Genomic DNA, 26,973 nt, shown 5'->3' with positions numbered 1-26,973 from the left:
AAAAGACCCAATTATTTGTATGAAATGGCACCCGAAGAAAAGGAATTTTGTTGGCTACTTGACTACTTTAGGTTTGGATTCACACCAAGGCTCTTTGTTGTCCCTGTTTTGTTCAGCCATTCGTGCTATTGTAAGACGGTTGAGGACGGGACACGGGGACAGACCCGTGTAACTGTTATGTCAACATCACCCAGCCATTCAATCCCAGGCTGGATTACAGCGTAACAGTACATGTATGTCAGAGTATCACAGTGACCTGTAGTTTTCACACAACCCTGTGTCCATGACAACAGGCGTTACAACCCCTTTGGTTCAGCACTCTTGATTGGCTAAGGATGTTATTAATGTTTTTATGTGTGTTAGGGGGAGGGATTAAGTTCCCCCTTTCGGCTTACTCTGGTAAAATGACTGATTATGCTGTCAGCGATGGTTGTGGCCTAGATTTGACTGACGGCGTCATTTGTTCTGGCGAGGCGCCGTTGACACTGCGGAGTAGCTATTGTTGCACTTTTTTTTCCTCCCTCACTACCCATCCTTCTACGAGGAAGTAACCTCGAAGAAGGAAAGACCTGTAACCGTTGCATGATGGGTAATGAGGGAGAATAGTAGTGCAGTTTACTCATGTGTGGTCATTAGTCACTTTCTGCCACACAAAAAACCTAGTCTGCCTCACTATCATTTGCATATATATTAAGAGTGTATAGCTGGGGAGTAGATTATAGATGGGGAGTAGATTATGAATGAGATGTAGGTTGTGGATGAGGAGTAGTTAATGGATAAGTAGTGGGTTATAGATGAGAAGTGGGTTACAGATGAGGAGTAGATTATAAATGAGGAGTACATTGTAGATGAGGAGTAGGTCATAGTTTAGTAGCGGCTTATAGATGAGTATTAAATAATAGATCAGAATCAGAAAGAGTTATAGTATAGGTTATAGTTTAATAGTAGGTTAGGTTTTAGATGAGGCGTAGATTATAGATAAGGAGCAGGTTATAGATAGGGAGCAGGTTATAGATAAGGAGTAGGTTTTATGAGGAATAAGTTATAGATAAGGAGCAGGTTATAGATAAGGAGTAGGTTTTATGAGGAGTAGTTTATAGATAAGGAGTAGGTTTTATGAGGAGTAGGTTATAGACAGGGGCGTTGGACTGGGGGGAAAAGGGGTACTAAGTATATAGGGCCCTAATGTGTAGAGGGGCCCTCAAAAATGTTTGAATCTTGAATAAAGTGGGGAGGGGCCCTCAGAGACCGCCTATGTACAGGGCCCAGAATTTTGTGCTACATCCATGGTTATAGATAAGGAGTAGGTTATAGAGAAGGAGTAGGTTTTATGAGGAGTAGATTATATTTAAGGAGTAGGTTATAGATAAGGAACATGTTTTATGAGGAGCAGATTATAGATAAGGAGTAGGTTATAGATTAGTAGGTTTTATGGAGAGTAGATTATAGGTGAGTAGTAGATTATGGCATCGGCAGGTGCAGAACTGTCAAAAATGTTGTACCTCACTTCTCTGTCTGCCATGCCAGCAAATGTATTTCTGTTTCTGTTTTTCCAGAGGCCCATGTAAAACATACCCATGGGTGACAGCGACAGTCGTCCACTGTTGACATCTGAAGTCATTTAAAACTGGAAAAAAGTATCTGTTTTCTACTATTCTATTCTGTAGAATAGATTTGCTAATATTCTTGGTATGTGAATCTTACTTGTATGTATAGTAACCATTTTATGAAAGTATGTGTATTTTTTTTTTTTTATGTAATGGACGCAGGTCAAAATTGTAAAAGAGAAGTGGGTGTCAGTCGACCTCCAATTAAAACACGTTTTCTAATCGAATTGCCGGATTTGAGGTGTGTAATAGATGAAGTTCTTAATAATCAACGCACGTCAACAAAGTTATTTTATCATTGAAAAAATACTTTAGGCCACAGGAGCATGGTCATGTTATCTACGGAAAAAGGCAAGTTGAAAATAAAATGCTTTATTATGTTTTTTCTTGGCACAATCCCCGCCCATACACGCCGTCGTCACCCATTCAAATTGCAAGTGAGGCTGAGGCGAGGGGGGTTTCGGTCGGTGAAGTACCACCGTCGCATCGCTAGAGGAAAGGATATTCAGACAGGCTTTGTTTGTGGATGAGCTTCATCACCTCTTCCAGAAATGTGGACGGATATAAGGAAACTACTGCTCTTTCATTTGCTAGTTCTAAAACTTCATTCTTCAAAAGGTTAGTTTTATTGTCTTTGATTAAAAAACGACGTTAATCGGAGGAAATTGTGCCCGTAACGAGCTATGAGAGGAATCCAAACGTTCTCCGGGTGATAGCGTACGCTTCCAAATAGCGCTACGCTGTTGCAATGATCTGGGAGAACGCTTAATTGTTAGTAAAAACTTAACCAAAATAGCGCACAATTCAAATTACGCACGTTTATTTTCTCTTTGAGATGTCAAAATGTATGGGGAATTATGTGCGTCTGCATGTGTTTGCTGAACATGAGGCACAGCATTATTGGAACATAGGATGAGGTGAGGGGCAGCAGGCTACACATGAATCATTGTCTAATTGTAATGACGTGGTTGATGATGCGCAACCCCAATTTTGAAATGAGAGGTTGTACGTATCAATCAGAGGGTCCACCTGTAACAATGTGTCTACGGTTACCTGTAACACAGCAACAGACCCCGGAGTCACACACATAACGGAACCCTCGGTCAACAGGGTAATGACCCGGCTGAACGTGCTGCATATCAATTAGGCATTCGTTTGCGAATGACAGTTTGAGCGCGTGCCCATTTGTTTTCGGGGGGACATGGGGTCGGGGGGTGAGGAGACGCGCAGTGATGTTTTCCCACCACATTACAGGAACAGAGGCGGTGGAGTGTGAGGATGGCCAGTTTCAGTGCAACAACAAAAGGTGTATACCGACCATATGGAGATGCGACGAGGACGACGACTGCTCAGACAACAGCGACGAGGAAAACTGTGGTAAGCCGTCAGGGCGAATTGCCTACACCTGACACTTAAAATCCAAATACACAAATGCTAATTGAAACCGACCACAAGGGATTTACTCAAATGAATAGTTCACTTTTTGCTTAATAAGTGGTTTGTGAACCTCGCCATATTCACCTGGTCAGGGGATAATGACTTGCCAAGTTAAATCAGGTGTTATGCCTCCAGAATAGTTTGAATATATGGAAAGATGGGGTCCCCAGAAGATGAGAGGGGTGTTTGGGGTTTCTTTCCACTGGTAATACGTAACGATTTGAAACAAGCAACTTCGGCCGACTCTGAAGCCACAGCTGTTTTTATTGGACTGTCAGTTGAGCCTCAGCTGTTTTATGCAACCCTTTCCCAATCACGCCGGGCAGAACAGGAGGTGTCCCGGTTATAGTGGAGAATGAAAGGGGCACTGTGCAGAATGCTGCTTATGACATCTTCATGACTGAATTTAAACAATAACGCAACAATAACGCAACTTCCATTTAATGAACGAGACCGGCCTCGTACCAGCTAGTCCATGGGGTTCAGGGTGGGATGGATTGTACAGCAAGTGTCTATAAGGCGACTGGAAGGAAATTACAAATCGGTACAAAGTAAATATGAAATGTCTATGGGTCATTTGTGCTTGTATAGTGTTCATGCCAGTACAGTAAAAATCTTAAATAGGGCCCCTTTAAGTTATTAGGGCATTTTAGTCCAGATGAGACAGGTCCAACCTAACATCGGACTAGATTGTGCGCATGGGGATTATACCCTGCTGTCCAGTGTTCCCGGGTATTTTTTTTTCGTTTAGGCCAGTCGTGCTATTTTTGGGTCTTGGGCCTCAGGGGTAATTTGTGGTGGAGGCGTGAAAGATGATTGGACAGCACAACTTCCCATCTCCTCCCACCCACATAGTGCAATCAGCTGAAAGACAGGCCTTTTCCCAATTGCATAGTTCTCACCTCCTCTCTCCACTCCACCTTCCCTATTCTAACTTGAAGGGGAGGGGTCAGGAGGAAGGGACTTCTGGCGTTCCCATCCAATGGGTGTTGAGAAGGACACTGTTAAACTGTAGCTAGAGTGCCGTCAGTCTGTCACTTAATAAGGACATCATTCCCATCCCCTCGCTGCTTAATGAGAGCCCATACTGTCCTACATCTTCAACGGAGCAGCACAAATAAAACATTATGAAGGTGCTGCCAGGAGAGCGTTGCTCGTCTGTTTCAGCGGGTTAATTGTGGCTCGAGAGGAATTCCTGCTGCTCCCCCCCCCCCCGCGGTACGCTCAGTCTCTTTCCCATAAACTCTCGGTTTCTCTCTTGGTCCTAGTCTCTCTTTTATACGCCCACGGCCACTTTGTACGGCAGATCTATTGCGCCGATAAAGCCGATGTCTCCGTAGGCCCACCTCGGTGTACGATCCGCCCCCCCCCCCCCGCGCCCTCGACGCTGTCCGCGGAACGAGACCTCGGGCCTCCGCGTGGAAGCAGGCCAGATTCATGTGTCGCTGTGCCAGCCGACGACACTGACAAATGTTTGTCTTGGTGCCCGTTTGGATTCTTTCCTACCGAACGGGGTCTGGTGGAGCCGCTTTCTAAGTTGTCAAGCCTGGTTGTCAAACTGGTTGGCGGGGTCCCTTCCGTTTCCGTTTCCTCAAGGGAGTGGGCTTAATAAACATATTTACCTTCATAAAGGAGCGTGCGAAGTCAGTGAAATTCAAGTGAATGTCTTGTGAGCCTTGATAGCTTTGCGTCAGCTTGACTGGGCGGCCCCTGGTTTTTACAGGGTACCCCCTGGACACGTCCTTTTAACTCGTGGTCTTTTTAGTCAAATCCAGAGGTTATAAAACAGTAAAGAGTTACTATAGATTTACGTTCTTTTGACATGACTTGCAGCGCTTTCGTTTTTTTTAATGTGCACTTTACATATTAATTCAAAGATCTTGTCCTTTTTCTATAATTGTCCGGAAACAGCATGTGTCCCACTGAAATGTGAGCGGAGCGCAGAGCACGGTGGTGTTATTCAGAAGGACTTCCATGTTTAATTCAGCTCATAAACTCTGACCTCAAAATGTTAAATGTTCAACAGTTGCTGCGAGAAACCTACACCACCCTGTCAATAGAGATTAGTGCTTCTATAGCGTGCTGTTGAAATGCTGAGATTCATCCCCAGGCAGAGAAGCACCAAGGAGCATTGTAATTGTTACGGCAGTTTTTCTCCCTGAATTCACTGAAAAGAAATGGAATTGACTGCAACCCTGCTGTCCAGCCGACTATTATATGTTCAATAACTGGTTGTGTTTTGGAAATGCCAGCTTTGCAAAGATTTTCCAAAATGCCAAAAAAATGTCAAGAGTTAAACGGCTGCACTCCCAAAATGCTTTTAGCGGGAGTCACCTGCTATTTGATGATTACACTTTCAAAATGGCTTATCCCATTTTTACTGACGTTTTTATGGCCAGTAGCTTCGGCGGTTAGAGGGCTGTATCTGTGTGGGACCGCTGATAAAGATGATTGCGTTGCATTGTTGTGAGCCGGCTTCCTCGTTCCTCACCGACATATCCTGCGTTCCCCGGGCAAAGACCCCTCGCAGTGTAGCACAATTACTCCCCCCGTTTTCTTACAGGTTTCCAGAGCAGTGAGGTTTATTACATCAGTGGGATGAAATAAATATAGTACATGTGCTGCTACTAAATGTTAGATATGTTTGGACTAGTGCTCACTTTTCAAAGCTTTTTGTGTAATCACCGGGATTTCGTGTGTCGCACGGTGAAAGTAAAAAAAGTAAAAACTGACGGCTAACGACTCCACCGTCGAGGCAGAAAGCAGGCATTTGAGTGGGAGATTGTGAGAAACACGCCTGGTCGCGTGGGAAACGCTTTCCGGGCTACAAACGCGAGCCTACGAGCGGGTGATGCGGAAGGCTGGGGACGTAGCGGTGGAGTGTGAACCGGTATGGAGGATTCAGACGGTCCGGAGGGCCAGTGGAGACACCACACGACCCCATTACTGGGCCTGTTTAGTGGGGTTGGTTGTGTGGTTTCCCCCGGGGCTCCCATCACTGGCGTACACTTCACGTGCGCTTGTGATGTTGCGTTAGTAAGGAACATTGGCAGGAGTGTGTGTTTGTGTGGTACAGCATCAAACAGTAAGACAACTTTGAATGGATGTTTTGGGGTTTTAGTTGGTCCGGTGTATTTGCGATGTATTGGCTATTTTGACCATTGTCTTGAGCAGAGAGACTAACTCTAGCCCTCCAGACCTTCTCCTAAACACCATTTCTCTCTCTACCTCAACACCCACCAGACCTTCTAGTATACACCATTTCTCGCTCTACCTCAACACCCACCAGACCTTCTAGTAAACACCATTTCTCTCTCTACCTCAACACCCACCAGACCTTCTCCTAAACACCATTTCTCTCTCTACCTCAACACCCTCCAGACCTTCTAGTAAACACCATTTCTCTCTCTACCTCAACACCAACCAGACCTAATCCTAAACACCATTTCTCTCTCTACCTCAACACCCTCCAGACCTTCTAGTAAACACCATTTCTCTCTCTACCTCAACACCCTCCAGACCTTCTAGTAAACACCATTTCTCTCTCTACCTCAACACCCACCAGACCTTCTAGTAAACACCATTTCTCTCTCTACCTCAACACCCACCAGACCTTCTCCTAAACACCATTTCTCTCTCTACCTCATCACCCTCCAGACCTTCTAGTAAACACCATTTCTCTCTCTACCTCAACACCCACCAGACCTTCTCCTAAACACCATTTCTCTCTCTACCTCAACACCCACCAGACCTTTCATTATACACCCTTTCTCACCCCTTCTCACCCCTTTATCTCCACCCCCACCAGACATTCTCCTAAACACCCCCTCTACCTCACGCCGACCAGTCCTATTTTAGCGGTGTTATTCAAGTCCAAACAGGATTCTAGATGGCAGATACCATCTTCTCCTGGTCACCACATTTGCTGACAGCAGAACTGTGTATCCTACAAACAAACCCCCCCCCCCCCCACAGTGTTTTGAAGTTTGATTTGTGACGGTCCTTCCTTTGTTCCTTGGCAATATAGCAATATCTCCCAGGGTCACGGGGCCGGTCTTTAGACCACAGAGTTAAAGGCACCCTTTTCCCTTCATAGCACGCTGTTCAGTATTTCAGAGCGTCCCTTTAAAAATCTCTTTGGCCTCACTCTTTTCCCTTTGGTTTTCATCCAGATAGCTGATTATACAAGATCCAAGCTTATTCCAACAACAATAGGCCATGAATTTAACATGTGTTCTGAAACTGGGCTACAACATGAGAGATAGAGAGATCCTTCAGTGGCCATGTCATGTTCCAGGAGCTCTGTGGTTCCTGTCTGAATAGTCTCATCCAAAGCATTTTACACAGCACTGTATCCTCCAAAGCAACTGACAGGCATTTTACACAGAATATGGTCCCATCCAAAGCAACAGACAGACATTTTACACAGCAGACTGTATCATCCAAAGCAACTGACATGCATTTTACACAGAACACGGTTCTGTCCAGAGCAACAGACAGACATTTTGCACAGCAGACAATCTTATCCAGAGCAACTGACAGACGTTTCACACAGCAGATGATCTCATCCAGAGCAACTGACAGGCATTTTACACAGCAGACGATCTCATCCGGAGCAACTGACAGACATATGTGGTGGTTAAAAAAAATAAAACATCTATTACAAGAAGGAACATTTAAAAATGTGCTTCTGTCTGCAGAAAATGACAGTTTAGACCCACAGTTTGGAATCTCCTCTCTACTTCTTTAGCTTAGCTTTGATAAAGCCAGGCATGTCTCTGGGCTGGGATGTGGGGTGAATCCCCAAGATGCTTTGCCTCTTTTCACTGTGTTCATTTATTCATTCTTTAAACCAAGCATGCATTGCAAATCAATCATCACAAAACAGTCTACTGCCTATATAATGCCCTTCTATGGTGGCAGATTTGGGACACTGACCAAGACTCCAATTGGATGAGGATAATTTCTCTTCCTCCAACACCCAGTGCCATCCACTTCTAACAGGAAGTTATTTTGGGTGTGGGAAGCAGTTTGATTGGCGTCAGAGGTTAGTCGTGACTTTGTATCTGCAGTGTTGCGCGCTCCCCTCTGTGCTCTGGGGACGACGATCAGGGAATTCATTTACCCTCATTTGGCATTAACGTACCGCCTTCTGTTCTGACAGCAAAAACAAAAATATTTCCGAAATTGATTTCTTTACCTCATGGTAGGCAACAAGGGATATTTATGTGGTTGTTTCTGTGTTTGCAGTGTTGTCTTCTGACAATAGTTTTTTTGGAAAGTGTTACATCAGCTTTCGGCCGAGAACGTAAATGTGGTCTTTTCCATTGTTCTGGTTAACCCACATTGACAGACTAGTTTCCTGACTGACAGCCATTCATAATGTATTACTGCAGAGTTCTAAGAGGAGCAATAGGAGCCAGCTGGTCTAGGTGGGTAGTATCTATATGTCAGATGGAAAATCAGGTGTAAAGAGCAAAATACTAGTTTTGACCAGTAATCCTGAAGGTTGGCTCAAACCCATGTAAAGAATCAGTGCGAAGCCTGACATTGATGGATTTATCAAGACGCTTCCCATCACAAAGAGCAGCGTTTCTGTCCCAACCCAAAACAATGCTGAATGTGTCATCCCACTTTGGGAGTTCCAGTGGGGGTATAAGACATGGCTCTAGTCGTAACAACCCACCGTCTTGTCATCAAGATGCTAACAGAATAGTTACAGGCACTGCCTAGCAACAACTCTTACGAAACATACACCTGATGTATCTACAGCTGGTCTTCTGGTTGGGTACGGCTCGGACCACAGCTGCAACATTCGGAGGCCTCTTGTTCAGAGGCGGAGCTTTAATGGATGTGACGGATGCACTGCCCCCGTGACAGCCAATCAGAAGGGCCCAAAAGAAACATTTATGTTACGGTTGAAAAAATTCATTTATATAATTTTTTTTGATTTTCTAAATTCTATTTAAGTGACATTGAAGTGATAACCACTTACATTTAATATAAATGCCAGTCTGTGTCCTTGGGTGGGGGGGTAACTTTGGGTCTTGTTGGCTTGTTTGCTAAGGATTTGAATTGCCGAAGATGGTTAATTTGAGTAACAAAACACAAGCATTTTACATAGATATGTCTGCCACTCAGAGGAAAGAAAAGCAATACCTTATAGAAATTACATATGATAATGTGCCCTTGAGAAACGTCTTTAATAAAGTTGTTGGGCAGCAGAAGCATGAGAAGATGGATAGATCTGACATTACAATGACAGGAGCAGCTTCACATGAAGGGGAAATTCAGTTATGATCCAGGTCCAACAGCAGCTAGCAGCGAAGTTTTGTAACTGCAGGTACATGTTATTGGAGCCTAATAACAAGCTTCTGTTCATCATGTTACATGAAACTTAAATTGTTGTTTTTGGAAAATATTACTATTATCTACCGTTATCTTTTAGTTGGGAAATCGGGTAGCAATAGTAAGATTTCTGTGGCGGTTGGGTCTCAATCAATCAAATGTATTTTTAAAGCCCTTTTTGCCTTGTTGTCAGCAAGGGCTTTTACAGATACCCAACCTGAAACCCCAAAGAGCAAGCACAAGAGTTAATGCACTGTGGCTAGGAAAAACTCCCTGGTAGGGTCGAAATTAAATAAACCTAGAGAGGAGCCAGACTGTGAGGGGTGGTCAGGCCTTTTGGGTTGTGCTGTGTGTATTATAAGAGTTCATGACCTTTTAGGCCACGTCAATGTTTTTGCATGATCAGAAGACCAGCAAATCAGTGAATGCAAGTGGGCTGTGACCAGAACCGTAGCCTTAGCTGCTAAGTTACGCACCCAGGGGAGAGAACGCTAAGCTGACGCCGTTGAAAATGCACTGCCTTTATATGCGTACTGCTGAGTGTTGATAGAGACAGCAGTTATTGATGTGGTTTGGTTCGATGTGTTTGTTTTCTAAAAGCAATAACGTCCAGCAGTCAGGGAGTTGCACTCCTTTTATCTTCCTCTTCACCAATTTCCTGAAGACGCTGATGTGGGACAGGTTTATGTGTCGCTTCAGAAGGAGAAAAAAATACAGTTCTCTGGGGTTAAGTAGGAAAAAAAAACGTATGATTTGTTCATCCAATAAACCTTGTTGTTATAGAGGTGAGTCGAATCCCACAGACCAACAGAACGTACCGTAGCAGTCAGCTGGCTTTAACTAGGATTTACCTGTGTTTAATTGATCTCTCCCCTACTGTGCCCTGGTCACAACACAATATATATTACTATATTACAGGGGTTTGAAATCCCATTCGGCTCTCTCATTGCTTCCCTGTAACGATGTCTAGAGAGAACCGTTTTGTGATTTAAATGGATTTTGGCCAGGGCTTTTACTGCAGAAGAACCTTTTGGGGACACTCAACGCTTTTGCCTCCTTCACTTTTTCAGCTTTTTCTCTCGTTCCCTCTGTTCCTCTCCCCATATCACTCCCCTATCATTCTGTTCTTCTCCCCTATCACTCCCCTATCATTCTGTTCTTCTCCCCTATCACTCCCCTATCACTCTGTTCTTCTCCCCTATCACTCCCCTATCACTCTGTTCTTCTCCCCTATCACTCCCCTATCATTCTGTTCTTCTCCCCTATCACTCCCCTATCACTCTGTTCTTCTCCCCTATCACTCCCCTATCACTCTGTTCTTCTCCCCTATCACTCCCCTATCACTCTGTTCTTCTCCCCATCACTCCCCTATCACTCTGTTCTTCTCCCCTATCACTCCCCTATCACTCTGTTCTTCTCCCCTATCACTCCCCTATCACTCTGTTCTTCTCCCCTATCACTCCCCTATCACTCCCCTATCACTCTGTTCTTCTCCCCTATCACTCCCCTATCACTCCCCTATCACTCTGTTCTTCTCCCCTATCACTCCCCTATCATTCTGTTCTTCTCCCCTATCACTCCCCTATCACTCATTCTCCCTCTCCATAGTTCCATGCCCTTGAGACTTGCTCTACTACATCTTACTTCCTGCTGTTGTCGGTGTGTGTTTTCAGTGTGTGTTGTTGGTGTGTGTTTTCAGTGCGTGTTGTCGGTGTGTGTTTTCAGTGCGTGTTGTCGGTGTGTGTTTTCAGTGCGTGTTGTCGGTGTGTGTTTTCAGTGCGTGTTGTTGGTGTGTGTTTTCAGTGCGTGTTGTCGGTGTGTGTTTTCAGTGCGTGTTGTCGGTGTGTGTTTTCAGTGCGTGTTGTCGGTGTGTGTTTTCAGTGCGTGTTGTCGTGTGTGTTTTCAGTGCGTGTTGTCGGTGTGTGTTTTCAGTGCGTGTTGTCGTGTGTGTTGTCGGTGTATGTTGTTGATTTGTGTTGTCAGATCGACGAGGTAGAAGATGGATCAGGATGTGGAGATGTGGAGTGATGGAGAAGATGGAATGGTGGAGGGATAGGAAGGTGGAGGGATAGGAAGGGGGAGGGATAGGAAGGTGGAGGGATAGGAAGGTGGAGGGATAGGAAGGTGGAGCGAAAAAATTGTGGAGTGATTGAGGAGGAGCAACAGAGAGGTGGTGTAACATTGTCACATGGAGGCAGGACACAAGGGCAGAATGGAGGACATTTAAGAAATGAGGTGGGTTGTGATGGAGAGGTGGATGTGATGGAGAGGTGGGTGTGATGGAGAGGTGGGTTGTGATGGAGAGGTGTGTTGTGATGGAGAGGTGGGTTGTGATGGAGAGGTGGGTGTGATGGAGAGGTGGGTGTGATGGAGAGGTGGGTTGGGATGGAGAGGTGGGTGTGATGGAGAGGTGGGTGTGATGGAGAGGTGGGTTGGGATGGAGAGGTGGGTGTGATGGAGAGGTGGGTGTGATGGAGAGGTGGGTGTGATGGAGAAGTGGGTGTGATGGAGAAGTGGGTGTGATGGAGAGGTGGATGTGATGGAGAAGTGGGTGTGATGGAGAAGTGGGTGCGATGGAGAAGTGGGTGCGATCCAGAGGTGGGTGCAATTGAGAGTCGGGTGTGATGGAGAGTCCGGTGTGATGGAGAGGTGGGTGTGATGGAGAGGTGGGTGTGATGGAGAGGTGGGTTGTGATGGAGAGGTGTGTTGTGATGGAGAGGTGTGTTGTGATGGAGAGGTGGGTTGTGATGGAGAGGTGGGTTGTGATGGAGAGGTGTGTTGTGATGGAGAGGTGTGTTGTGATGGAGAGGTGTGTTGTGATGGAGAGGTGGGTGTGATGGAGAGGTGGGTGTGATGGAGAGGGGTGTTGTGATGGAGAGGTGGGTGTGATGGAGAGGTGGGTGTGATGGAGAGGTGGGTGTGATGGAGAGGTGTGTTGTGATGGAGAGGTGGGTGTGATGGAGAGTTGGGTGTGATGGAGAGGGGTGTTGTGATGGAGAGGTGGGTGTGATGGAGAGGTGGGTGTGATGGAGAGGTGGGTGTGATGGAGAGGTGGGGCGATAGAGGTGGATTGACAGAAATGTTTGTTTTGTTTGTGTCCCTGACAGGCGTTCTATAATCGTCAGTGTATTGGCAGATGTAGGAAAAGCATTAGCATGACACACCTCATCCCCCCTCTGGTTTCAGCATTTTAAGAAACCAGCCTGTCATTGTAATTGAGAAGGTTAGTTATTTACCAACTCCCCTGAATAAATCAAAGTTGAATGGAATTCCAGACGCGGGATGAAATCATGTTTTTTGAATAGCCTGAGCTCCTACGGAATGACAATGGATAGTGGTATTGGCCGTATATTTAATACATTTTGTTGTGCTGCCTGTCCTCTCTTTTGCCGGTGGAATTGAGGAGAACAGAAATACCCTCAAACAAAAAAGCTGTTTCAAAAAGTCTCAAAGCCAAGCACTTGGGTGTATGAAGGCAAAAGAGGACAAAATGATCTCTGTCCCAAAACATACGTAGGTTTGTCTTATTAAAAATGTGGAACTGGGAAATGAATGTCATGTCAGTTGTCCTAGCAGACACCTGAGGTTTTCAAACACAATAAAAAGTCATTCCCACGCAATGGATGAGTCCTGAGACCGGTGTTAATCATAAAATGGACAAGAACAGGTTGAATCAGACAATGGATGAGTCCTGAGACCGGTGTTTATCATAAAATGGACAAGAACAGGTTGAATCAGACAATGGATGAGTCCTGAGACCGGTGTTTATCATAAAATGGACAAGAACAGGTTGAATCAGACAATGGATGAGTCCTGAGACCGGTGTTAATAATAAAATGGACAAGAACAGGTTGAATCAGACAATGGATGAATCCTGAGATTATTGTTATGAAGACATCGGATGAGTCCTGATGCTGTTTTGATTCAAACAATGGATGAGTCCCGAGACCAGCTTGAATCGTACTATGGATGAGTCCCCAAGACCGTCTTGAATCGGCCAATGGATGAGTCCCAAGACCAGCATGTCAGACAGGTGTCTCTCCTGCACCAGGAAAAAAAAAAAATCTATGTGAGACAGTTTAACTAAAAATATCCTGGCCGACCGAGGGCCTATTGACGGGACAATCGACCAGTGAACCACATGGGGTCAGCCCTCCGGCTTACCCAGGACGCTGTGTCCGTCTGACCTCCCACCCGGAGGCCCTTGGTCCCCGAATGTCATCATTAAGGGTTAAACCCTGGCTCAAACACAGCTATTATCTCAGATTAGGGCGAGACGCTGCAGGCAGATTAGTGAATGAAGCTCACAGAGAGAGCAGAAAGCATCGGAATGGCAGTGGCAGGAATCGCACGCACGCACGCACACACACAGACACGCTGGTATGGCTTAGCTTCCTAGCTTCCTTTTTTACTGTTCACCCTCTTAAAGTGGTGAGAATGGGAGTTTATTTGCTTAAATTGCCTTTCGGTTGCCGTTAATGTCAGTGCCCTCCGAAGTCTCTGATGTTCTTTAAAGGAGACGATTGAAACCTTCCTGTGTGGTTGTGTGAAGTCACTTTGCTCCATTTTGTGAAGTCACGTTGCTCCATTTTGTGAAGTCACGTTGCTCCATTTTGTGAAGTCACGTTGCTCCATTGTGTGAAGTCACGTTGCTCCATTGCAGAACGTTACATTTCAAGGTTCTCTTTCACTGCATTGTTGAAAAGTTAATTGTAAGCTGTTAATAATGCCTCAAACCTAAAGTGCAGATTGATTGTGATGGCTATTAGACTTTCTTCGCCTTCATCAGTAGATTGGAGTTGACAAGGCCAGTTGAAGGTTTTGTGGCTGACAGAGGCTGTTTGTCTGTAAGAGGTAACTTCTTATGATTGGCCCATGCCTTCCAGTGTCATGTTTTTCAGTTTCCTTTGTGACACCAAACCACTCGTCAAAACCCTGACTCAAGGTTCTCATGTCGCACCAGCTCCATGTTGACAGGAGGCTGTGAAAATGACTATTTCCCAGTACAGCCGGCGGATGAAGTCGCAGATTAATCTTTGATTGCTATCATTTCCATATTCACTCAGTGGAGAATGGGGATACAGAGGCAGATTTATCTTTGTGATTGCTATCATTTCCATAAGTGTTGTGCGGATTTATCCCCCTTCGAGGCACAGCGGGATGGCTGGAAAGTAAAAAACACTCTACCAAATGGCAAGTTGACAGAAAACAGACTGGGGACGAGACAGTAGACACACAGTAGACTCACAGTAGGGACACACAGTAGGGACACACAGTAGACATGTCACGTCAACTCCATTATAGACTAGTCTATGTGATCCGATAATTATATATTTTTTTCTCTCTTGGTTGTATTTCATAGTGCTTGACTCCTAGTATACAGTGACGTTCAAGGAATAATGCAATTGAGATTGATACAGTAATTTATTTCTATTGTTATTTTATGTTTTTTCTCAATAAATGGGGTGTGTGAAGCAGTGGGCTGGGTGAAGCAGTGGGCTGGTTGAAGCAGTTGGCTTGGTGAAGCAGTTGGCTTGGTGAAGCAGTGGGCTTGGTGAAGCAGTGGGCTGGTTGAAGCAGTTGGCTTGGTGAAGCAGTTGGCTGGGTGAAGTAGTGGGCTGGTTGAAGCAGTTGGCTGGGTGAAGCAGTGGGCTGGGTGAAGCAGTGGGCTGGGTGAAGCAGTGGACTGGATGAGGCAGTGGGCTGGATGAGGCAGTGGGCTGGATGAGGCAGTGGGCTGGGTGAAGCAGTTGGCTGGGTGAGCTGCGAGGTTAAGGCTGTAGAATGCGATCGATATGACATGTGTTGGATCTGGGTGAAGGGCTGTGGAGAGGCTGCCTGTTGAGGAGACTCCCAGTCTGAACCATGGGGATACATCCAGACAGCTCCTGTCAGCCACAATGGATGTCTGACGGGCCCTGCACAACGCTGAGGTTTGCACACAAATCACATGTAACTGCTAGTGACTCGCATTGGTACTCCGCAGCAGGGGGAAATGTGGGTTTCTTTTAGCTCGACGGAAGCCCTTTGTGAAACCAAGGCAGGATCTCTGGGGAAGTTCTGATTGGCAGCGCTGCAATTTGTGATTGGTTGATTTAGTTTAATTTACAAAAAAGTAAATGCGTTTTGAATCAGGAAAGGGATTCATGGAGTGATTGTTAGAAAAAACACCCAGCTTTGGTGTACCACTACAGTACATACATGGACCAGTATGTTGGATAACTAAGGACTTTGGTGTACCACTACAGTATATACATGGACCAGCATGTGGGATAACTAAAGGCTTTGGGGTGACACTAGGTATCCCAACTCGGTGGTCACTAAAGATCCCACAACACTTACCATCAGAGTAGAAATGTTAACCCTGGTGTTCTGGCTACATCAGTAGAGGTGTTAACCCCGGTGTTCTGGCTACATCAGTAGAGGTGTTAACCCCGGTTTTCTGGCTACATCAGTAGAGGTGTTAACCCCGGTGTTCTGGCTACATCAGTAGAGGTGTTAACCCCGGTGTTCTGGCTACATCAGTAGAGGTGTTAACCCCGGTTTTCTGGCTACATCAGTAGAGGTGTTAACCCCGGTGTTCTGGCTACATCAGTAGAGGTGTTAACCCCGGTGTTCTGGCTACATCAGTAGAGGTGTTAACCCCGGTGTTCTGGCTACATCAGTAGAGGTGTTAACCCCGGTGTTCTGGCTACATCAGTAGAGGTGTTAACCCCGGTGTTCTGGCTACATCAGTAGAGGTGTTAACCCCGGTGTTCTGGCTACATCAGTAGAGGTGTTAACCCCGGTGTTCTGGCTACATCAGTAGAGGTGTTAACCCCGGTGTTCTGGCTACATCAGTAGAGGTGTTAACCCCGGTGTTCAGGCTACATCAGTAGAGGTGTTAACCCCGGTGTTCAGGCTACATCAGTAGAGGTGTTAACCCTGGTGCATCATCATATACACCTAATTGTGCATAGCTTCCAAGTGGCTCCTTTGTCCACTGTCCATCCCCTGAAAAGTCAAGTACAATTGGTCATAAATGTATGCAATGAATAATGTAAGTTACCGTAGACACACATTTCAACCGTATGGTCTGGTCACTCACGTGGTCATGAAATTCGTCCGGCCTTGTGGTTTGGCTTTCATTAATGACCCATTAGGCTTCTCTAGGATGAAGTGGCCCTCTTCATTTCCTTCCTATTTGTCACCTCGTTTCCTCGTCTCCTTAGCACCCCTGCTTCCCTTGCTTCATAGCAAAAACTCTCCAGGAATTCCTTGTCTACTGACATTTTCTCTTTTGCCATAGAGCAATTTCCCTGTTGGAGAAATGAATTGGATGGAGGTATTAGAGGGTGGAAACCGGAGAGAGCTGCAGTTGCTGCGTCGTTATCACACGTTCCAGCTCTAAGGACAGATATCTTAAACATAAATCACTACGAGACTTAAGCCTGGAAATTGCCAGGAACCTCATTATATGATATTATCACAATTCTTGGGTGGTGATATGATAAATGATGTGTTTTTTGTGAGTTTATTTGTTGAACCATTCGATACTGGTACTTTAATGCGATTTTGACTTTAACACACCATTATATAGGATGTGCTGCCGAGAGACACAGGAGAGCCAGCAGAAAAGAGTTGAATTAAAAGTGCTGGGCTGGAATTAAAAGTGCTGAAAACAAATGAATTCCCTAAAACGAACATTGATAACAAATGTCAAGGGAGCAACACTTGAGCTTTTGTGCTCAGTGTGTCTGTTTTCTTAAAATGGACAGGGACTCTCCTTTTTGGCTTTAAAGATCTTTGACTGGGCTGAGAGTCAGCTGCATTAGTAGTGGTTTTCCCAACAGCCTTTTGTTCAGCCAGCGCTGTAGTGTCGCCATAAAAGTACAGTCACCTTGGGAGAATCGTGGTCCAGTGATGGCATCAGCCTGCACTCAACGTCGCCTGTCAGAGCAGGGTTCTCCGATCTCCACCTCTCCGTCTCCACCCCCCACCTCTCGGTCTCCACCCCCCACCTCTCCGTCTCCACCCCCCACCTCTCGGTCTCCACCCCAAACCTCTCGGTCTCCACCCCCCACCTCTCGGTCTCCACCCCCCACCTCTCGGTCTCCACCCCCCACCTCTCCGTCTCCACCCCCCACCTCTCGGTCTCCACCCCCCACCTCTCCGTCTCCACCCCCCACCTCTCGGTCTCCACCCCCCACCTCTCGGTCTCCACCCCCCACCTCTAGGTCTCCACCCCCCACCTCTCGGTCTCCACCCCCCACCTCTCGGTCTCCACCCCCCACCTCTCCGTCTCCACTTGAGATCTCCTTTTCCACTTCACCTCTGTCTCCACTTCACCTCTGTCTCCACTTCACCTGTCTCCCTCGGATTTCAAGAAAAGCCTTGAGAAATACAATACAAATAAATAAGGAGAGCGACTGTCAACACAAAGGAAACACACTCACCCTGCACAATACCGCAGGCCTTCTTGAAACAGACAGAAATGTACTGTGCTGGTTATGGTGGAGCAGACAAAGTGGTGTGAAGAGCTTTTCCCCATTCTTGTAATACTATTTCTATAAGCCTTCGTCCCAAGTGGTATCCTATTCCCTGCACAGTTAACTAGCATTGACCAGCCCTGTGAGCCCTGGCCGAAAAACAAGTTTATACGGAAGTACTTGTCGATTTGTGCCACAGCCTAAGTGTCAGTGACTCTGCTCCGCAGTGGGCTGGATCGGAATAATACAGTCGCTCCGCTCAGTCACCCAGCCGGGGCACTGACGTGACGCCAGCGCCAGAAGCGCAGAGCCTTGTCTGGCCGAAGCTGATTTATACCTCTTATGAGCAGCCGGGGCGCAGAGGAAGAAAAGGCACGAGTGGCCTCTCCCGGGCGCCCGGAGAATGTTAATGAGCGGTGTATTGGCGCAGGCTAAAGAGTCACGATGGAGCCTGAGACCGAGTAGACGTATGCTATACACGGGAATTACTACAACCCTACATTACCGTTGTTTGGGTTTTGATTAGCCCATTAGTAGAATATGCCTAGCCATTGTTGCAGTAGGAGCAGGGAAGCAGCAGTAGTAGCAATAGTGGTGGCGGACGTAGTAGCATTACTGATCGTAGACGTTCTGGCGTTAGTGGTGGTAGCGGCCTACTAGCCTCTCTGCTGGAGTCCTCTCTGAGCGTGTCCGTTCTGCCGCAGTGCAGCCTGTTCCTCTCTGCTCTCTGTTAACCCAAATATATTTTGTTATGAGGTTAAGAACACACACGCTCGCGGTAGCGCTGGCATCCGTTACCATGGCAGTGGGCTGAGCGGTCTGGTGTCGCGGGCCGACCGTGAGACCCTGCCGGGGGACCCTGGCACCACCTGCGTTAGCGGCTTTCATGGTAGCAGCGGTGATGTCGCTGGTGGGAACAACGCTGAGACGAATCTGGGCGAGGCTCAGTAGCAGGTGTTTGCCGTCAGATAGTTCCTCTCCTGACGGGTCGCGTGCGACCTGCAGGCTGCTTCAGGGGGTCCGTCCTCACAGCTCAGCTGGGCCCAGCCTGGAGGTGGATGGGTTTTAATCCAGCGCTGCTGGCCATAGGGCTCAGGTCAAAGTAGTGTACTAGCTGGTTGCCATTGGGTTCAGGTCAAAGATGTGTGCTACACATGGAGTGGTATTTGGGATGCATGCTGGGATAACTGGCAGGGAGGCACATAGACACAAACATTGAGACAAATGCACGTGCGCACACACACACACACACACACACACACACGTCTTTGGGTTTGTTCTATTGATTGCTGCACCTCCAGTACCCATCCCACAGAATTAGTTCAGACATGTCCTGCTCACTCAGGCATCTGACGCTGATCACAGCCGAAAGAGGGAATGACAAAAGAGAATGCATAAGAGGAGGAGAGATAGAGGGGGAAGGGAAGAGAGGAGCGACGTGAAGGAGGAGAGGGAGGAAGAGGAAGGAGGCAGGGTGAGGAGGGAGGAGAGGAGTGAGGTGGAGGAGGAGATAGGAAGGAGGCTGGAGAAGCTCACTAAAGCAGAGTGGGGTTGGGTGGAATAGCGAAGGACTGCTGCATTGCCATTGATTTTATAGGGTAGGTTTTCTATGTTTTTTGACCTGGAAGCAGGTGTTCGAATGGACCAAAAGAGCACAAGGTAAACACGAGTTCAGTGGAGGTGATACGGAGATAGATGTCTCACTTGGATTTTTTTTCCCCCCTCTACGAGAGTCACTGGAAAGAAAGAAAAAAACGGGCCTACCGAAAATGACATCATACACCTACGGAAACAACAAAGCAGATAGCCCGCGGACAGCGGCCCAGCCAGCGGGTCCTGCCGTTGACCACCGCGTGGTACGCCGTCTTCTATTGCTATTGGTCAGCATCCGTGACGGTGCTCCAGAAATAGAACCGATTGTTCTTTTCTGTTTATTGCCCGAGTCCGGCCGAGCGGCGCTCTGCCCCGGTTGGAAAAGTTAAAGGGCTGTCCCGGCACGCCACGTGCCGTCTGTGTGCCTCTAGGCATATATTTGTCATGTTTGGAACGCTTCATGCGCATTGTGCACTAACTCTTGTTGCTTGCTCTTTGGGGTTTCAGTCTGTAAAAGCACTTTGTGTCAACCGCTGATGTAAAAAGGGCTTTAAGAAAATATGTTTGATTTTATTGCACCTCTGAGGAAACGCTGAATGCAATCCATAAGCATTCAGAATGAAGCGGCAGTTTGGGATCTGAAGGATTGGTGGTAATAGTGGTAATAGTGGTAATAGTGTTAATAGTGGTAATAGTGGAGGGGACTGTGGATCTGTCTCAGTCCTTGTGTCCGCACAAATTTCATGTGCAACATCCTATACACCCGATTTGGCCCGATGTTAAACTTGGGTGAATGTTGCTTTTTGCCATAACAACTTGCTTTCACAAAGTTACACTGATTGCCCAGATGGTGGCGCTATGACAATGCGGACATTGAGTAATTGAAAATGTAAGCCTTGAAGGGACAGCAGCTTACGCTCCTCGACCACCCTAGGTTGCTACAAATGTGCCACTTTCGCATTAATAGATTTTGGCAGAGTTGAGTATCAATCAGTCATTGACTTTCTTACCCAAACACAATTTGGTACACGTCGCAAATTTGTTTCATCGCTCTGTGTTAGACAAATTTGTTTTAACACAGAGTGATGAAACTTGGCACACACGGCCAGGGAAAACAAGAAGTGTCACTGGCGCTAACCAACAACATGTCTCAGAAACCACTGGCACAATTTTGACAGAACTTGGGTGAGTGATGGGTCTTGTATCAGAGATCATTGGTAGTGTACGGCACGCTGTCCACCACATTGTTTCACATTCCGGTGACAGGAGGCGCAGAAGAGACGTTCAAGATGCCAGTGAGAGACAGTCATCTCCATAGTAAAAAAAACCTCTGCGGTTCTTTGTGGGCGTGGCTGTCATCATTGATGGCGAGTGCAACGCACGAAGGAAGCTGCAGTGTCAAAACCTCCGTTCTTTTCCAGACTGTGTCCCTATGGCAACATCCAGCACCAGTCTTTACAGAACCTTAGAAGCTGCTTTGTGTGGAAAAATCCAGTGGCCTCTTAGAAACAAGGCCGGGTTTAAGTCATGAAAACAAAATGTCAACCTTGTGCTTTGAGTAAGGTCATCTTCTAAAGATACATGTTTTTTCATGCTTAATTTCAGGGAGACTGTGGGAAATACAGAGGAGAGACAGAGCTGAGATTGGCAGTGGGAGAATATCACGACAGCTGTACATTGTAGTGTATTACACTGGTGGCTGACACCCCTAGAACACCCTAGACCCCTGTAGACCACCCTAGACACCCCATAGAACACCATAAACCACTCCAGACCACATAGACACCCCATAGAACACCATAGACCCCTCCAGACCACCTAAACATCCCATAGAACACCATAGACCCCTGTAGACCACCCTAGACACCCCATAGAACACCATAGACCCCTCCAGACAACCCTAGACACCCCATAGAACACCATAGACCCCTCCAGATCACCCTAGACATCCCATAGAACACCATAGACCCCTGTAGACCACCCTAGACCCCTGTAGACCACCCTAGACACCCCATAGAACACCATAAACCACTCCAGACCACCTAGACATCCCATAGAACACCATAGACCCCTCCAGACCACCTAAACATCCCATAGATCACCATAGACTCATCAAGACAACCCTAGACACCCCATAGAACACCATAGACCCCTCCAGATCACCCTAGACATCCCATAGAACACCATAGACCCCACTAGACCACCCTAGACATCCCATAGAACACCACAGACCACCAACAACACCCCCTAGACTACCCCAGACATCCCCAGACCACCCCAGACCTCCATAGACCACATTAGACACCCGAGGCGAACAAATAAAGTTGTATTCTGATCGGTTGGGGGAGATCCAGTCTCTAACAAGGTCCGCACTGGCAGTAGGTCTTCTTTCATCTGGATAGAAGGCGAGTGGAGCACAGCATCTGTGGGGGGCTGGGTGTGATACAGTGGGAGCAGATGCTTCCCACCTCCACGACTACCTACTGCTGGGGAACATCTGGGAGCCATGATGGACCTCTTAGCGGCTGTCCTACTTCCGCTCTGTTTGAAGTGGCTGTTTGCGTTGCCTCACCGGTGATTGGAGTCTGCCCCGCCGCCTGAGTGCTGTCCTCGCCAAGTCCATCTCCCTTGTGGGCGTCGCGGCGCGGACGGGCAGGTGCCAAACATGCCCTGTACAGCAGACTGTACCTTTTTATTTGACAGATGCCACCCCACCACCCCTGCCACGATATACGCCGGTGACTCTGTGCTGGCGCAAGTTACTGCTCTTCCTGGGAGACAGTTCCGTGCTTAGAGATACAGACCAACGGTTACTTCAAGCTATTTATGAACTTTCTACTCACCGAAATATCAAATGATACACTTAATTATAACAGAATAAATGAACTTTGCTAGATATTCATCATTATTCCCCTTTGAAGTGCTGCTTGAATAAATGAAGCGCTAAAGAGCCTGCTAGCTAGTTGTCCATCACCGCTCAGTTTATACTTTTTTCTCTCTCAAATATCAAATGATACACTTAATTATATACAGAAATGCTACCTTGCGTTTACCGAGTCAGCCTCCGATGATTTCGCTTGCTATCCAATCGCCTCATCATTACCACGACAACGGCGTAGCTGACAGCCAGTAAACCTCATTCACACACAAGCGGCAAGCCATTGTTGAAAACGGAAGCGCTTCACTGTCAGCCATTCAAAAAAGGCTTCCCGCCCCGCTCCTTGAAGTGGGACGGCAGCGCTGGCCAATGGCGGTACGGCAGACAGGAAAAAAAAATTGTACAGTAGTGTTCTATTTTTTTTTCCCTTCTCAGTCGCGGGAAGCCAATCAGAGCAGAGTGGAAAACCAATAGGAAAGCTTGTAGGAGGTACTACAATGCTGAATAGTCCATAACCTAACCAACACGTTGGACGAATAGCTAATTGTACTAGTACAGGAACAGGAGGAAATCTATAACGTCACACTCAAGGTCTATCGAGACAATATAAGAAACAATATAGCGTGGTCAAGGATCGCTCAGAGTCTCAGACCTATAGTCAGGGGCGCCGTGTAGGGGGGAAAAGTTAGGACAATTCCAAGAGCCCATGACTGACGGGGCCCCAAAAAATAGGTAACAGCTGCGCAGAGGGGGCCCAATTAGATTTTATGTCATGGGGCCCAAGATTCCTGGCGGCGCCCCAGCCTATAGTTACCCTCGATTACTACGTAATATGTATTTAGTAGTGTTAGCTATTGCTATCAACCAAAATGAAATGCTAGCTACCTGCTACAGTATTTTTTAAACAAATGGCATACACCCATTTTCGTTAATTAACCGTTTCTGCAGGGCTGGCACGGTTCTCTTGAATTGCTAGTAGGATATAGCAATTTAAGAGCCTGTGTTTTCTTTTTGTGAGTTTCATTTTAATGAACGGAGATTACTACTCTGTTTCCCTTATGTTGGGCCCACCTTTTTCCTTGAACGCAATAGGCTACTTTTCCCAGCTTAAAGTAAGTAACTGATTGGTCAAAACAGCGGGACAATGCCAGCTGCCTCCTGTTGTCACTAGCGGAACGCCAAGCGATTTCACTGCTTGTGTGAAAGAAGGGTGAGGTGACAGTTGAAACTTCGACACGCACACAAACTCATACTCACAGCAAGGTTACACACTCTTTCAGTGAAACACGGAACGATTTGGTGTTTTACGGAACCGATGGCAACCTTATTTGATGTAACATTGCACAGCGTTCAGTGTGCAACAGCCGAATCATATAATTCCGGCTAATTAATTAATTGTGAGGAAGAAGTGGTCTTCATTCTGTTTGCAAGGGCCCAGGCGGCCTAGTATGTGGTGAAGACAGACCAGGCTGTCAATCCAATAATGCAAACTCTGGTACATCTATGACTCAACACGCACTGCACTCCAGAGAAGCGACACGATGTCCGTAGTTCATATTCCCTGCTAACATAAATGTGTTTTGACTAAATAGGACAGTTTAAAAAACTTTTTTACTTCTGTGTATATGGTTTTAAGAAAGGCATCGTTGTTTGTGGTTAGACAATTTACATTTTCGCGACAACCATGCTTTGTCGAACGTGAACGCGCTTCAATTGAACCAGTACCCTTGGTGAAGTGGATAACAGGCTGTGATTTGATGCTAAATTAACGGGCACCGCATTTACTGTGTGCCACGCGGTATACGCTAATTTACCTAGACATGTCAGCCACATGTGGCTAATAGTGATTATGTGATGACGGAGTGTTTTCTTTTTAGGATTACAATTTGCTGTCATTTTGATACGTGTCTCCCCCCAAAAGGGTATCGACCAAAATCTGTGTCACCCCTAATTAATTGGTCAGCTTCTATTCACTGCTCTTCTACTGTGTCTGCCCTTTATCTGGCTCCCTGTAATGGCAACTGTAGAAAAAAATTTGTTTTATTTGGAAATCCAAATACTGCATCACTTTCATCTGTCTCTCTAGATGCTAGACTTTGCTTAAAAACTATTTATTTTTATTTAAAGTACCTTGACCACTTAATTAAGCAGAGCCAAATTGCTTGCCGTGTGTCCAACAAGCTTACAATAATAAACGCAGAATTTGTAATAAAACAAATACTATTTAAACCCTTGTCTGCAAATTACTCATTCAGACTTAATGACTGTTAAGATGCTTCTTTGGAACAGTTTATATAAAGAAGACTCCCTCCTGTCTTGAAATGGAGATATATGTGCTTAGATGTGTAACAATTTGTTGGCTTTAAAGGAAACCAACTATGTGTAACCACGCATAAATACTCTTCAGATGAATGGGTGATCAAAGAGAATAGTATGCATTGAATTGGCCTGGAACTACGCCAATACGCATTGCATGCCCTGCATATTTACTGTAAATAGTAAATGTTGTAATGAACTGAGAAATCGTCAATATTGTGTATTTGTAACAATGTTATTTTGTGCTAGTTGCCTTTACCTTTACCAAAACTGAAGTATTAGTTATCTGTTTTCGTTAGTTGTACAGAGCAACTAAAAGGATACATTTTGGGGAAGTGCCTTGCTCAAGGGCATGCCAATTTATTTGAACCTTTTCAGCTCAGCAGTTCAAACCCGTGACATTTTGGTTTCTGGCCCAATGGTGAGTGACCACACGCATATAATTTCGTCAACATTTTCATCGGCATAGTGGTATTTCATTTTCTCATGAATTCTGATGCATAAAATAAGACAGGATCATTTCTCATGGGCTCACTGTAATCAAGGTAATATTATTGTTATTGTCAAATTCTGTTTAGTGTTTAGCCGTGGTCCATTTGCGGCGTACAAATGAATTGGTATAATTACTGTAATTACTGCACCCATCCACTCCTCAGCTGAATGGAGTTTCCTGCCCTCCCATACAATTCAACTGTGTGTGAATCCAGGTAGCTGAGCCCTCTTCCACTAATGGGCATCCTAATTAACCTAACTTAACCAAAACCTCTGAAGCCCAAAGCCTCTTCATTCTCCATTTAATTCCCACGGAAAGATTAACTGAATAACGCAATAACCGCAATAGCATGTCTGTGACAGTCTGTTACAGTTCTGGGCCTGAACCGCCGCCTGCAAAGCTCTGCTTCCTGCATCATCACCATAGCTCCAGACACTCTGACGCAACAACAGAAATAGCGTCGTTCCTTTGGCGTCGCGAACAGGATGTCGTCGTTGTTTTCCGCCGAGTCATTGCGGTGGCGCAAGGGACAGAGCACTGTTAGGGCTGGGACGAGATGGGGACGGCCTTTTGTCATGTTGAGTGTGCTTGCTGTAATCTGTCTCTGCGTGAGTGTGAAGAGGCTTGACAGTCCAGCCGGGGTCTCTTTATTGCAGGTCTCTGGTGTTTTCCAATACAAAGGACATGGCTCTATTCTGTTCTCCCTGACAGTCCATTATCATGGAGAGATGGATTTTTGTTTCCCGTCTCAGACCCTTATCAAACACGGCCATAGTGTATTGGCCGTTTGCTTTGGCTGGCTCTTTAGGGCATAAGCTGGGCTATTGAAAAGCATTTTGTGTCAACTGCTGAGAGGGCTTTATAAATGTGTGTGTGTGTGTGTGTGTGTGTGTGTCTGCATCCATGCATACATTTAATCGTTTTAACAAATTCTGCATATATTCTATAGTGTGTGTGTATTGGCCACAGTGCATATTTGTGTGTGTGTGTTGTACAAGTTGTAGTAGCCTATGTTCAAAGGCAAACAACAGCTGGCCCCTAAAGTGACTCTCTTAATTATGTTACTCCACTGTGTCTGGGGGCAGATTTGCACTGAAATGGGGAGTTTAACCACAGGCAATTGTGGTAATTCACATCTGAATTGGGGAAAATGCATCAAAACTAAAAGTCAGTCTTCATTGTTCCAGTTATTAGTTACTGGTTGTTTCAGTCTTGGGGGTCCATTGTGTGTTTCCCCTTTCTCTCTCTCTCTCTCTCTCTCTCTCTCTCTCTCTCTCTCTAACTCTCTCTCCTGTTCACTGTGTGCGTGTGTGTGTGTGCGTGTGTGTGTGTGCGTGTGTGTGTGTGTCTACTCTGCATTATTGCTATCATTCTCTGAAAACACAGTGGAACATAAATTAGGGCAAAAGGCTAATCTCCCATTTCCCATTTAGCCTACCAACAGACACTATTATCCGTTTTCATACTTCCCTTAGCCCACCAACAGACACTGATTCGTTTCAGTATTTCATTTAGCCCACCAACAGACACTGATCCATTTCAGTGCTTCATTTAGCCCACCAACAGACACTGATCTGTTTCAGTGTTTCATTTAGCCCACCAACAGACACTAATCTGTTTCAGTGTTTCATTTAGCCCACCAACAGACACTGATCCATTTCAGTGCTTCATTTAGCCCACCAACAGACACTGATCCATTTCAGTGCTTCATTTACCCCACCAACAGACACTGATCTGTTTCAGTGTTTCATTTAGCCCACCAACAGACACTGATCCATTTCAGTGCTTCATTTGGCCCACCAACAGACACTGATCAGTTTCAGTATTTCATTT

The 26,973-nt window shown here is 46.1% G+C and overlaps 1 protein-coding gene across 3 annotated transcripts in view; it reads left to right on the top strand.

The window, feature by feature from the left end:
- The first annotated feature begins 2,061 nt into the window (after positions 1-2,061).
- Positions 2,062-26,973, top strand: part of LOC105024656 (low-density lipoprotein receptor-related protein 8) — an 88,273-nt gene continuing 63,361 nt past the window's right edge. For all 3 annotated transcript variants that reach the window (XM_029118748.2, XM_029118747.2, XM_029118746.2), the window contains exons 1-2: positions 2,062-2,225; positions 2,862-2,984. In XM_029118748.2, the coding sequence (XP_028974581.2) occupies positions 2,159-2,225; positions 2,862-2,984 (190 nt within the window). In that variant the 5' untranslated portion in view covers positions 2,062-2,158. The remainder of the gene's footprint in view (positions 2,226-2,861; positions 2,985-26,973) is intronic.

The sequence above is a fragment of the Esox lucius genome, chromosome 3 (genome assembly GCF_011004845.1).
Source record: "Esox lucius isolate fEsoLuc1 chromosome 3, fEsoLuc1.pri, whole genome shotgun sequence".
In the NCBI taxonomy this organism is placed as follows: Eukaryota; Metazoa; Chordata; class Actinopteri; order Esociformes; family Esocidae; genus Esox; species Esox lucius.
This window is presented reverse-complemented; position numbering and strand designations above follow the sequence as displayed.